Genomic DNA, 13,992 nt, shown 5'->3' on the forward strand with positions numbered 1-13,992 from the left:
GCTATCGAAAAGTATATATATATATATATATATATAATATATATATATATATATATATATATAATGTGTAAGTATTTTGAAATAAACATGGCTAATGGTAGTAGGATGGCAGAAGATTGGAGTCACACAACAGATGAAGAAAGAAAGGTAGCAGTGTGCACAACAGGTGGAGAAGAAACTTGACTCATTCTATGGCCAACTGCCAACTTTGCTGAAGAATGACAGAGTGAATGTCAGAGAAACTGAAGGCGTCTTGAATAATGACGCTTAATATGAGCAACTAAGTCATTCTTGATTACCTGAGCAGGACACCATTAAGAAAGACACAGGCAGTGTAGAGTCTGTAGACCACACACTCACACTCACACATTCTCTTATTTTTTAAGTATGCAAGACCTTTCTTTCTGACAATGACTCTGCTCTGTCACTCCAACCATTTAGCTACTTTCATGTATCGTAGCGCAACAAAGCTGCTGTTGATGAATGCTTGCATACATATGCCAGCATGTGCTATCAGGCATATAGGATTACATATAAACTAAGCAGACGCGCACTAGCATACATTTAGAAGACGGTATGAGCCTGTGAAATCTTTGTACACAAAGGGTTAAGACTTAAGCAGAAGAAAAAATAAAAGTTTACGTGTGAAATCTTTACCTATGTATTTTCCACCACCAGTGATGTTTTATCTGGGTGAAGGAGGCTTCCCGGTAATGTCCGTATATATCAGGCCATTCTCTGTTCAGGCAAGTCAAGCCATGAAGTCTAGAAGAACGGGGGAAAGCTGACATTAGAGCATAGTTTTCACTCACATGCACCTTGGAACTCAATTCTAATACTAGTTACTTTTTGCTTTAGTTGTTAGCATGATTCAGCACTACGCAGTTAGTAAGATTTAACGTATTAGCAGCTCTAAAGAACACCAAATGCCAAGTGGTAAGAGCGATTTCAGTCTGGTTAAGTATGTTTCCATAGGCCTATGAGCGCCAGACAAGGCAGCGCCAGCGGGAACGACTCTTACCTGTTGACGTTCCAGGAGCAATCCCTGGGGTCCCTGCCCGGGAACTTGTGCGGGTGGAGCTGTATAGAAAACGGGAAGAACATCTGCATGACGCGGAATTCCGTGATGTTCGTCACGAAGTCGTTCATGGCCGGGTACCAGTAGTCGTGGCTGAAGATGACCAAGGACTCGTTGATGCCCCTCGTGTTCCTCATGCTCTCCACCAAGTAGCGCAGGTTCTCCAGCCTGTTGTGGACCTGGTCGTAAGTGGAAATAAGTGTTAGTGCTGGTTGATTTTAGACAGCTACGTTAAAATGTGTAATTATATCATGTGTCTGGTGACTTATACCCAATGTGGTATAACACTTTGGGTCTCTAAGGCACTGATGTTAAAATCGAGGATTCTGGTTAATTTTTTTTGTCGGATAATAAGATGGCCAGAAATTAGTTTAGCAAAATAATTGTTTTACAATAAAATCTTGATGACAGAGTACTTTTCTCCTCAAATGCATGTATACATGCAAAAGGCTTAGTTCATTGGATAGATAAAAAATAATGTTGAATACATGCACACACACGCGCACACACACACACACACACACACACACACACACACATATATATATATATATATATATATATATATATATAATATATATATATATACACATATATATATGTATATATACTATATATATAATATATATTAAAATATATATATATATATATATATATATATATATATATATATATAGATATTCACATATACCAGAAGGGCGCCCTAAAGGCAAATAACTCACGAAGCTTTAAGTCAAACCATCAAAGGGTTAACATCATTTAAACGTGAATTTATGATATTTCAAAAATAAATCTTATACGGGATGAAATTTAAAGATGTAAGGAACCTATGATTTAGATAATTAATTTTGATAAATGTAGTCAGAACATCTCTGGAAGGAATTTCGAATCAGACATTCTCTCTCTCTCTCTCTCTCTCTCTCTCTCTCTCTCTCTTCTTACATACAATTCAGAATGTAAAAAAAAGAGAGTTGGTTAGAGAAGGGAAAAGGAATAAAAAAAGGGGTAGGACTAATCTAACTAAACAAATGTTGACGGAGAACATCGTAGCACAAAACAACGATTGAATGCGAGAGTTTGGGAGTAGCAGTGAAAAATAATTTGCTCCGACACAAAGCGAAAGATCGCTAAGCAAATAAGCAGGAAAGGTGAGAGGGGAACAAGAGAAAAACAGACATAATTATAAAAATCACGGGGCGTAGAACTAGGGAGGAAAATAGGGAATGGTCGGCCAGAAGTGGAACAGTTAATTCGTGTCACCGAAAGTAGGGCGTCGAGAGGGGAGAGTGGAGGAAAAAAAAAATCGACGAATGAATACAGGACGGAAGAGCAGAACAAACAGACGAGAAACGTGGAAACAGGCGAGGAAAACCAGGCAGTGAGAACAGGACGTAAATAAGGCGCAAATAAACAGATAGCGTCAGGGGTCGGAGAGACGGGAGCCAACACCCGCTGGGTAAGACAACGACTGTGAAAAATGTAAACAAAGATTCTGAAGTCGCCGAGAGGAACTGGGAACTATTCGTGGGTCCTCAAAACAATAACCTAAACTAACTCTAAATCGACTTAGATCTTGCGCAAAACTTTCGAAACGTATAGAAATATACATAGAAAGTCAGCTTCGTTTTGTCCATAGGTTATATATATATATAAAATATCGGAACAACTACGTACCTTCCCTTTTTTTTTATTATTGGATATCTGAATCCAATAAGTTCCGGAACGCCTCAATTCATTTACGGTGCCGTGGCTGCTCTCGGGGAATCGGCACTTGGCAACAACAAGTATTCAAGGAAAGTATAACGTTACATTTCTACGGAATTGGGGATATTCTCAAGGGAATCAATGGTATATGTAAGTGTTTACATAATAAAAATATGGAATGTTAGTCCATATATATAAAAGATTGCTTGCAGGAATGTGATCAGACTAGAGACGCTAAAGATGACGTATACAATAAGTATGTAGGCTAAGATGACATGCCGTCACCTGTAGTCATTCAATTGTTTATAAACATTAGTCCAAGCTCCCTGCTTGAGACAACTACCCCGACCTATGATTCAAACGGCCTACGTGATCTGTAGCGTGTCTCATTTGTTGTGTGTTCGTATGAAACTATGTCATTGTATGTATGTTTCATATGTTTCGAACTTACTGTCTGTTCCTTCATAACTTGTAACAGAGATGGTAGACAAGCAGAACAGAGTTAGCTATCGTCATTAGAAGACCTGTACCTCTTTACCTAAGCTTTATCATGTAGAGGAATAGGATTAGCCATCATCATTGGCAGAAGCGATCAAGCTATCGTCATAGAAGACTTGTACGATCATACCTGATCTTCATCATGTAAAACTTCGGAAGAATATACTATTTTTTTTTTTTTTTTTTTTTTATACCTTGTGTTTTCTACAAGAACCTCACCGAACCATGAGTTTAACACATCGTCGTAAAGATAATACCGACTTCGTAAGTGATCTACAAAACCCCAGACACTCCATTGAAGATGGAAGTGCAATACCACCGACTTAGCGTATAGATTATCGCTAGTCTAACATTACCTCATAGGGCGCCTTATCATACAAGGCACAAGCCCTAATATTGCAACAGACGCCTCAGACCAAGGGGTAAGAGGATACTACTTCAGTAATATGATAAACAGTTCTTCCCTATAGCTTTTTATTCACGTAAACTAAAGCCCTCTGAAAGTAAAATATACAGTAATAGGCAAGGAAGGGCTAGGTATCTTTAACTTCTAACTAGTATATTTTAAGTTCATAATCTATGGCTATCCTGATAAAGTCCTTACTGAACATGAGTCCTTTACCGAGTTTTTTCAAAGGCTTTAATCACAGTCCAAAAGGAACTCGGTGACAAATGATCATTCAGGTCTTTGGAGCCAAGATAAGATATCTACCTGGGAAAGCAAATAAAATCATAGCTGACGCATTATCCCGCAATCCCGCACCATACAGCAAAGAACCATTAATTGGACTAAAAGATATAGAAACATCCGTACCTATTGTTAAACCGTATTCTAAACAAGAAAATTTCCCCCCAAACCTTAACCCAAGAAGATCGCGAGCATTGAATATCTGGGTCGGAGCGCAGAACTGTTACGAACTGAACAAAGCAAGCGTCAACAGACATAACCCAAACAATAAACACTCGAAACGGAAACAGGGTCAGCGGCTAAGCAAAAACAATACACACTTCGAGCAGAAACCCTAAAGCAAAAGTATATTTAAATTTAAAGTATGTGTATCAGAATAATGTAATCAAATGTAATATTATATGTAGGTCTGTGACGAGGTAAACCCGAAGAACACAGCAGATGACTAACGACCAGGTATTAGTAATAATCTCTTTCATACCAATCGTCATAAACTGGTTGCATTCCGTCATCCAGGGTTTCCCTACTATGTCACAGAAAAGCCAAATCACTATTTTACTGGCCTACAATGCTTACAGATATAAAAAGCACATAAACTGATTGTAACACGTGTCATGAAGACAAGGGACACACTAAGACACCTGTCAGTTTAGGAGCCTATCCTGTGCCAAATCAATCCTTGAAAGAATATACGTAGAATTAATTATTAACAGAATTACGAGTCTGACAGAGGGAATAAACACTTCTTAGTGTTAATAGTTCCTTGACACGTTATATAGAATTATAGCACTAAAAACAAACACGCAATTGAGTGCGTTAGGAATATTTATGAGTGCCTATAAATCAGTAAATATGGAATTCAACACATAATAATCTGTGACTCGGGTGGTGTAAATCAATAATAATCTCCTTAACACGTTGTGAATTCCTTTCCATTAAGAAAAAAACCAATAATATATTTGATCACCCAGAGTCAATCGGTTTGGTAGAATAACGGATAATTAAATAGGAAGTGTCAATGTCTTACGAGTTACAACTCGTGATATTGGATCCGACTGGCATTGATAGCGGTTTCTTTCGCCGGTTTTAAATACCTTTATCATTTATATCTTGTAATCTATAGAATTGATGCCGCAAGTAGCCTTATACGGTACGCCGCTAGAACACTTTTCCACATATTCAAGCCAACCATAATTATCAAATATATATAAAAAAATATATAAATAAATAAATATAAAAAAATAAAATAAATATGGATACGAGTGGAGTCAATATAATACACTCCGTAAGAAGTCGGAAAGGTTACAAATTATAATAAAAAAGGAATCACGATAATATCAATAAGCAAAACGTAACCATTAAATATCCAAATATATATGCGTAAAGATTTGAACTCTAACTTAACGCTTTAGTAATGACAAATAAGCTAAAAGTTCAAACACATATCCAAAATCTACTGACATATTGTCTGTCCCGGTGATTTATATTCGTAGTCAATGAAAAAAAAAAAAAAAATAAATAAATCAAACTAATAATAAATAAAATAAATAAATAAAATAAAAGAGATAAAAGGAAGGATTTAAAGTCAGGAAGTCTAGAAGTGAAAATGTTATCTATGGAATAATCCTATATGAAATCTTATACAGGGCTAATAATATATATAGAATTTGTTTTATGGAAAACCTTTTTCATATAGTTTGAATAAGGAATATTTATTTAACATAATGCCAACATGAAACTAATATATTGTTCAATTTTGGTACTGTTGTTTTTTTTTCAGACATTCTTCTCATGCGGGTGGAGAATTAAAACACTTAAAATATCATTTGAAAATACTAAAGTCGTATCTCTTACAGCAAGTAACGTAACTCTTAGCTGGCTGAGAGCAATCTCCTGCCAAGTGACGACGTCATCATTGCCGTATCAGCATTTGTTCCTTTTAACCTCAATAATCTGCTTACACAGGCTTTCATCTGTGTGTCGTCTCTGCTTGCAACAGCAGATTGACTGGAGAAAGGAATGCTTAGTTCATGAACTTCACATGTGGTTCATAGGTCACATGACAGGCCACATAACATATTCTTATCCGTGTGTGTAATGCAAGTAGTTAAGGACTTGCAATCATTTTTAAAATTAATAAACAAAATAAGGAAATAGAGTTTCTATAAACATCAAAATGAATTAATCTTTTCTGAACCTCATAGACATTTAGAAGTATCACGATATGGATATGGATTATTTACTTGCAACATTAGCCTATTACAATTTCAAGTAAAACCATTCATGTGGGAAAATGTTGCACATTTTCTTGAAAAACCCCAAAGTTTATTTAGAAAACTAGTTACATAGTGGGTTTTTTTTTTCGTTGCATCTCCTACCTATTAATAAAGTTTTTAAAAAAAATTAACCTCAGAGGATGCGCACGAGAAAATTGAATATGAAACTTTTGTTAGGGCACATAGAATCATGATTAATATTCTCTTTGACTCTTATGCTGCCTGGCAATCTTACAAATAGCTATCCATTTTCATTCTTTGTCTAGTAACTTACTACAGTAATATCGAATTTTCTTTGAGATTCGTATTGATATCTATTTATTTTTTATAATTATGGATATTTTTACAAGTCATCATAGACCTGGATAGGTTCACTCATTGTTAATGCCATGGATAAAAAAAGTTTGTACAGCGGACTCTTTTGAATTCCAAAATATCAGCGAATTCATGTGGGTTAAGTCTGATCTAAATGGCTCTCTCCCCTCCCCTGTATTTGGATGTCGTCTGAATTTACTTTGCCCTTGTGACAAGTATAATTTCACTTGCAGGCTGATTAATGGAACCTGGTTACAGTATCCTGCAGTACGAGAGTTTCACATCGCAACTTCAAAGAAAATCGTTCGTCGCTGCGGACGACGGCAGTCGAGTAACAACCGCCTACAATGTGAAAGGAATAAGCACCATCCTGGACTTCTTCGACCGACACCGTATCTCGTCGTTAATCTCGTTTTAATGCGGAACGCTCCGGCGGCTGTCGGAATCGACTACAAAAAGGGACATATTTCCGACAATTACGACCCGAAGGATATTCAACTCTACTTTGCTGGCGAAGGACTCGTGCTGGGATGATCTATTCATCGCGAACGTAATCGTGTAGCTTAGGATGCAGAGAATAAGTGTGAGCGCAAAATGGAACGTTGGACCCGCCCAGGCAAATTTTCCCCTTGTTTTAACCATTGAAAAAGGCCGTTTCATTTGGCTAAAGGTGGTTGTCTGGAACTGTGTAATGGACGAAAAGTTGTTCGAAAGCTAGTTGAAAGTGAAGTAGTATAACCTCGGTCATGTATCCTATATATATTGATCATAAATAACAGAGTCGAAATATATCTTTGCGTGTACGCAATAGGAATCTCTTATATAAATGATCATAAATAGCAGAATCTAAATATATCTTTGCGTGTACGCAATAGGAATCTATTTAAAGTGCACATATATTAATCATAATTATATGAATCCATATACATATGTATAAACAAATCAGGTAGCCTATAATCAATCAGTTACCTTTTACCTTAACAATATCCGCAGATATATAACATTTAGCATAAAAATCAACGAATCAATCAGCATAAACATTAATAATTTTATCAATTCATATATGAAATTTTTTTATCAGTTAAAATATGATTTTTATCATGTTAATCTTCATTCTATGCAATTATCAGAGTACATTAGTATTTTCTGTAGCATAAAGTATCTTAAAGAGATGAAGTGAAAAACTGTATTCATTATATTAGCACGTGATCATATTATTTACCAATATCATTGTTTTATATTTTATTACTTGAATCATTCATGTACACCATGAATTTTTATTTACTTATATATATATATATATTCACATAGTGTCTGTATCACACTCCTATAAGTCAAATGCAAGTCAAGTTTGAGTAATATTCAGTAGTTGGTTTTGGTAGCTGACCGAGCTAATGTAAGTGTTTACATAATAAAAATATGGAATGTTAGTCCATATATATAAAAGATTGCTTGCAGGAATGTGATCAGACTAGAGACGCTAAAGATGACGTATACAATAAGTATGTAGGCTAAGATGACATGCCGTCACCTGTAGTCATTCAATTGTTTATAAACATTAGTCCAAGCTCCCTGCTTGAGACAACTACCCCGACCTATTATTCAAACGGCCTACGTGATCTGTAGCGTGTCTCATTTGATTGTGTGTTCGTATGAAACTATGTCATTGTATGTATGTTCATATGTTCGAACTACTGTCTGTTCCTTCATAACTTGTAACAGAGATGGTAGACAAGCAGAACAGAGTTAGCTATCGTCATTAGAAGACCTGTACCTCTTTACCTAAGCTTTATCATGTAGAGGAATAGGATTAGCCATCATCATTGGCAGAAGCGATCAAGCTATCGTCATAGAAGACTTGTACGATTTTACCTGATCTTCATCATGTAAAACTTCGGAAGAATATACTATTTTTATACCTTGTGTTTTCTACAAGAACCTCACCGAACCATGAGTTTAACACATCGTCGTAAAGATAATACCGACTTCGTAAGTGATCTACAAAACCCCAGACACTCCATTGAAGATGGAAGTGCAATACCAACCGACTTAGCGTATAGATTATCGCTAGTCTAACATTACCTCATAGGGCGCCTTATCATACAAGGCACAAGCCCTAATATATATAGGCACTAGCAACGTACGCAATAACGATAAACAAGCTATTCAAGATAACGATATTAGATCCACCTGACAGGTAAATTGAGAAAAGTCCTGAACAAGTACAAAATGCGCCGAAGAATTTCTGAACATCGTATAATCAAGGCCACCGAAAATAGATCTATCTTTCGGTGGTCTCGGTACAATGCTGTGAGCCGCGGCCCGGTGGTGGCCTAGCCTATATCGTTGTCAGACGCACCATTATGGCTAACTTTAACCATAGACAAAATAAAAACTAACGAGGCTAGAGGGCTGCAATTTGTTATGTTTAATGATTGGAGGGTGGGTGATCAACTTACCAATTTGCAGCCCTCTATCCTCAGTAGTTTTTAAGATCTGAGGGCGGGCAGGAAAAGTGCGAAAAACTATAAAAGACTAAATTAGAAAAGGCTCGTTTCCATGGAAGGAACAAAATGATAGTCTTTTGTAAGTTTATGCTTCTATTCGGTACTATTTTGAGTTCAAGGCGATGCACAAATAGGTCTGACATAATTGAGTATTAGAATTCTCCATTAGATAAATAAATGCTCAAAGATGAAGGAGAGTAAGTTTGAATGTTTCTTATTTTGTTACCGACGATACGGAGGAGGCTGACGTTGCTCCTCATCTCAAAGCAACTTTTTATATCGTATCATTTCACTGTTTAAGAAAGGAAGGACGTCCCTTTGTTCACGAGTCTTACCTGGACAAGTAAAATGGTCGTATTTCGCAGGATGGGGCCGAAGGTCTCTTCGTTGTATATCGTCTGTTCCTCGTTCAGCTGCTCCAACTTCTTCTTGATCTTCTCGATTTCCTCTGGACTCAAGGACATTTCCTGCGGGTCCACGTCGTGGGACACGCCCCTCCTCGACGGAGTCTTTTTCTTGGGGCCGGGGTGAAGGGCTTGCCTTGGGAGTGGCCTCGGGGGCGACTTCGGGGTTGGTTTGGGCTCCACTTTGGGTTTGGGTTTGGTATCTTCTTTCGGTTTGGCCACTTGGGGGTGCAAGATGGTCTCTCCTCGCTTTCCGTCAGGGGTCGTTTTCGTCTTGGCGCCGCCCTCGACGCCCACGTCCTTTTTGGCGTCCACATCCTCATTCGTCAACTTCCTGTTGCTGTGGATGTGGCTGAGGGGAGGGTGGGGCAGGTGGAGGTCCTCCTCCCTCTCTTTCTGCGGTTGGAGATTGGGGAGAGCGACCTTCTCCGTGCTGTTTTTCTTGGGCTCTTTGGCGCTAAGGGTGCCGTTCGATCTCGTCCCCTCAGCGTCCGACGAAGACCCGACTCCTTTAGTCGTGTCGTTCTTTCTCGACCCCGCGACGTCTCTGGCATCAGAGGCTTTACTAATCCCTTCGGAGGCGTCTGTCTGGGACTTCTCAGATTCGGCCGCTCTCCCTAACTTCCCTCCTACGAGGAGGGTATGTTTCAGAGAGCCCTCCTTCGCAGTCGCGTTCCCTCTGGGTAGGTTTTTCGTCTTGGGAAACCCCCTGAGGTGGCCCAGAGTTTCGTTAGTCCACCAGGGGGAGAATGAGTTCGCCTTGGTCGTGTCCAGCAGGCGGAATTCCAGGTGGAGTTTGACGGTCATGCACACAAACATGAGTAGAATCATGAGCCGCTTACACGACCGTCGCCACCTCATCCTGAACCTGAAAAAGAAAGAAGAAGAAGGTAAGTTTTTGGTTAAGATCTGCCATCATGAATGGATGCTCTCAATGAACACAAAGTGATGTAGGATAGAATAAATTATTTTTGCGTTTGTTTGCGCGTGTGGAGTCCAGTATTATGGGGTTATCGTGTTTATTGTTAAATACAGCGTTCTGGCTTACACTTCATATTAAAGGTAACCTAACAGAGGGCCAAGTTCATCACAGGTCACCCGGACGTTCATGAGTGTAGCAGGCAGAGCTTTAGCTCGGTGGGATAATGTCCTGGGAGTTGGATAAGGTCTTTCAAGTCCCCAGTTTCGTATGAAGCTTATGGATAAATACTTGGTATCAGATTTACAAACTCCCTCATTGGAACAACTGGCACCATGACCTTGGTTGAGGGTTAAGACTTCGCTTAGAAAGCTTCTTCACCTTTTGTCTGGTTCTAGTCCTGCACAGGCGAGCCCTGTGAAAAATCAGTGAAGTGTTACTCTTTGGTCCTGTGAAATTATTCAGTGTTATATTATATCTCGCAAGAAAGATGACCACTTTACTCCCGATATTCGGTTTGAATCTGTGGACCGCTCTACTTTACAATCTTTTTATATCATTCTACGACCCAACGGGGGAACATTTTAATATTCCATGTTACTGTTTAGTGAGAATTTTTTAAGAACTTAGCACGTGTCTTCTCATCGTTTCAAGTATGAAACCGTATTACTTCCCTTCTCTCTCTCTCTCCTCTTTTTGAGCCCTCGCCTTAGAAAGGCACCGGAATACCCAGTTCTTCCAGCCCAAGCGAGAGCGTCAGTTTAAAGCAAACAGCAAGAGGGCTTAGACTGATAGCAGGGACGTGCCGTAGAGAGAGAGAGAGAGTAAGAGGTAGCTTATAAGCTAAACAAGCTTCGGTGGGGATCAGACGGCGGTCGAGCAGAACACGAGTTCGAACAGCAGCCGCCGATGCTGCTGCTGCTGCTGCTGCCTCCCTCGGGAGGGAAGCGACTTGCAATATGCAGATACCGAGGTGTTAAGGCTTCGAGCGACCCAGCGATGACATGCTGGCAATAATGTCGCACAGCTATCGCGGATTCTCAGCAAAGAAGAAGACTGTGCGTCAGTGCCTGTTTTGTCTGGGTATCCGGAGAGCCTACCTGTGTGTGTGTGTGTGTGTGCTGCGGGCCTGTATTATGTGAGCGTGCTTGCATGTGTGTTTGTGTGTATGCGTGAAAGAATGAGGGAGAACGAGTTTGATATACTGTGAAATATTGTGTGGTATGCCATCAATACGATTTAGGACTGAGATCACTAATACATGATTGCATACTTGTGGCTTATAATCGCTCTTGTATATCATATACTCGTATTTCTAAGTGTCATAATATTCAGCAACAGAGTTTTGTCAATCTTTCCTCCTCAACCAATTTTTTTTTCTCACAAAAACACCAACTTTTTTTTAGAGCAAAAGTTTTGACGCAACAACTTGTCTCTGTCCAGCGAAACTTATCGTATAAAAAAGAAATAAGTAAATGAATCTTTGCGTACTCCTGTCGTTATCCTTCTTTGAGTTGTGGCCAGCTAATCTATCTTTATTTTACAGTGAATTCACTTCTCAATCTCTCTCTGTATCTGTCTTGATCTCCGTCTGTCTGTATATACTATATATAAATAAATAGATAAATATATATATATATATATATATATATATATATATATATATATATATATGAATGTATATATACATCCACACACACACTCGCACACACACACACACACGCACACAACACATCACACACACACACACATATATATATATATATATATATATATATATATATATATATGAGAAACACCAAAGCAGGCAGAGAATTCCATATTCTGAAAGTGAGTACTGTGGACAAGGCTTCAAGAGCAACGACCAAGTTACCACCTGCAAAACAAAGCGAGGAATAATGACATCGCTTTCCCATATCGACGCAAGCGGAAAGCTAAGTAGCTGGTGATTACCCGACTGTGGTGGGTCTAGGCTAAGAGGGGGAGGAGGAGGAGGGGCCTGGAGCGAGCAACATCAACCCTCCGAAAGAAAAAAACTTGCTTAGAGCTGTGTAGGATTGACGACTTTGGCGCCCCTTGGAGCTATCGTAGATTTAAATAAACTGTGTATCTGATGACTAGGTCCGTCCCTTACGACTCTCCTGATTGGCTATTGATAAGCCAATCACAGGGCTGGAAACTCTCAGTATCTCGATTGAGTTCACATAGACAGGATGTATGATCCACTTCTCCTGAGGGATACTTTTGAAAGACGTATCCCTCAGGAGAGATGGAAAACATACATCCTGTCTATGTGAACTCGCTCTCGAGAGACTGAGAGTTTCCAGCCCTGTGATTGGCTTATCAACATCCAATCAGGAGCGTCGTAAGGGGCGGGCCTAGGTACAAGATGCACGGTTGATGTGAATCTACTATAGTACCCTTTCCAAAAGGAAACTGGATTATAGTTTGGAGTGGTTAACAATTTATTGATTTTGACATAGAGAGAGAGAGAGAGAGAGAGAGGTAATGGCTGCTCTGACGAAGAACTGACAAAACCTTCGAGGATTTGAAATACGTGAAATGGGTCCGTTCGCTGCGCCGGAAATTGGACGGGAGAGTTCGGTGCGGGAAATCTGATGAAAAATGACAGTCCATCAACGCGGACTTAGGTCGTTTGAATGGGAGTTTTGTTATCGTGAATCGCCAACAGTGACAGATGCAATGCACACGTGTCAGTTCAGCTGGTATTAAACCGAATCATTTACATTTATGTTATTTTCTCGTGTTATTTGAGGAATAAGCGTTGATAATGTAACTCGCGATCGGTCATATAGCTGTATTTTTTAAAATAATTTCTGTAGTGTCTTCTCAAGTTTTTTTTCTCCTCTTGTTAACATAAAGTAATTTTAATCCACGTTATCTTTAACCGTATGGTTATCATTGAAGATAGATAGATAATTCCATTGCCAGTAATTGCAAGGTAATGTTGAGGCAATGTTAGTTGTTCCGTTGTCCGCAAATATCATAGAAATTTAGAATTACCTGTATGTGAAAGTTGGGCAAAACGGCACAAGGGGTTAATATGGACCCAAGCCATTTTCTTGGTTTCTTGGTGCTGCCACCTCGTGGGAGGAGACTGGAGTACATACTAAATCTTTGGTTCCTCAGTCAGCTGTAACATTAGTTGAAAGCAGTGTTTTGTTTGTGCAAATTCCCCTGCAATTTTCATCCACTACCTGATCTACTGGTAAGGGTTGGATAAAATCGTGTTAATAGGAATACCGTGACTTATAATTTAATGCACCATTGCACAATTCTTTAATATTATCCTGTGAATAAGGCTGACTAGGAAAAACTGCACTTCCAGCCCCAGTAGTTTAGAGACATTCTGTTTATACTGCAATGAAAAATACAGTAAGGGAGGAGGCGAAGGTTGGATCCAGTGTATTACTTGTAAATACTGGGCTCATGACGGATGTGCAGGTGTAGATGAAGATGATTATGAATTCAGCTGTGAAATTTGTCGCAGGTCTATATTTAGTTAGGCATTCATTTTTGCTGATAATAAGCTACCATTTCTTTGGACCAATTTGAAGTTGTATGCTGAATATTCATCTCGTT

General features: G+C 39.0%; 1 protein-coding gene across 2 annotated transcripts in view; it reads right to left on the minus strand.

Annotated features, from left to right (window-relative positions):
* The window catches only part of LOC135197071 (alpha-1,6-mannosyl-glycoprotein 2-beta-N-acetylglucosaminyltransferase-like), a 139,317-nt gene that overhangs the window by 8,636 nt on the left and 116,689 nt on the right, over positions 1–13,992 (minus strand). The window contains exons 2-4 of one of the 2 annotated variants that reach the window (XM_064224020.1): positions 9,402–10,338; positions 1,022–1,257; positions 658–765 (exon numbers count right to left, since the gene is read on the minus strand). In XM_064224020.1, the coding sequence (XP_064080090.1) occupies positions 658–765; positions 1,022–1,257; positions 9,402–10,331 (1,274 nt within the window). In that variant the 5' untranslated portion in view covers positions 10,332–10,338. The remainder of the gene's footprint in view (positions 1–657; positions 766–1,021; positions 1,258–9,401; positions 10,339–13,992) is intronic. The other variant, XM_064224021.1, reaches the window with a different exon arrangement.

This window comes from Macrobrachium nipponense, chromosome 18, assembly GCF_015104395.2.
Source record: "Macrobrachium nipponense isolate FS-2020 chromosome 18, ASM1510439v2, whole genome shotgun sequence".
NCBI lineage: Eukaryota > Metazoa > Arthropoda > Malacostraca > Decapoda > Palaemonidae > Macrobrachium > Macrobrachium nipponense.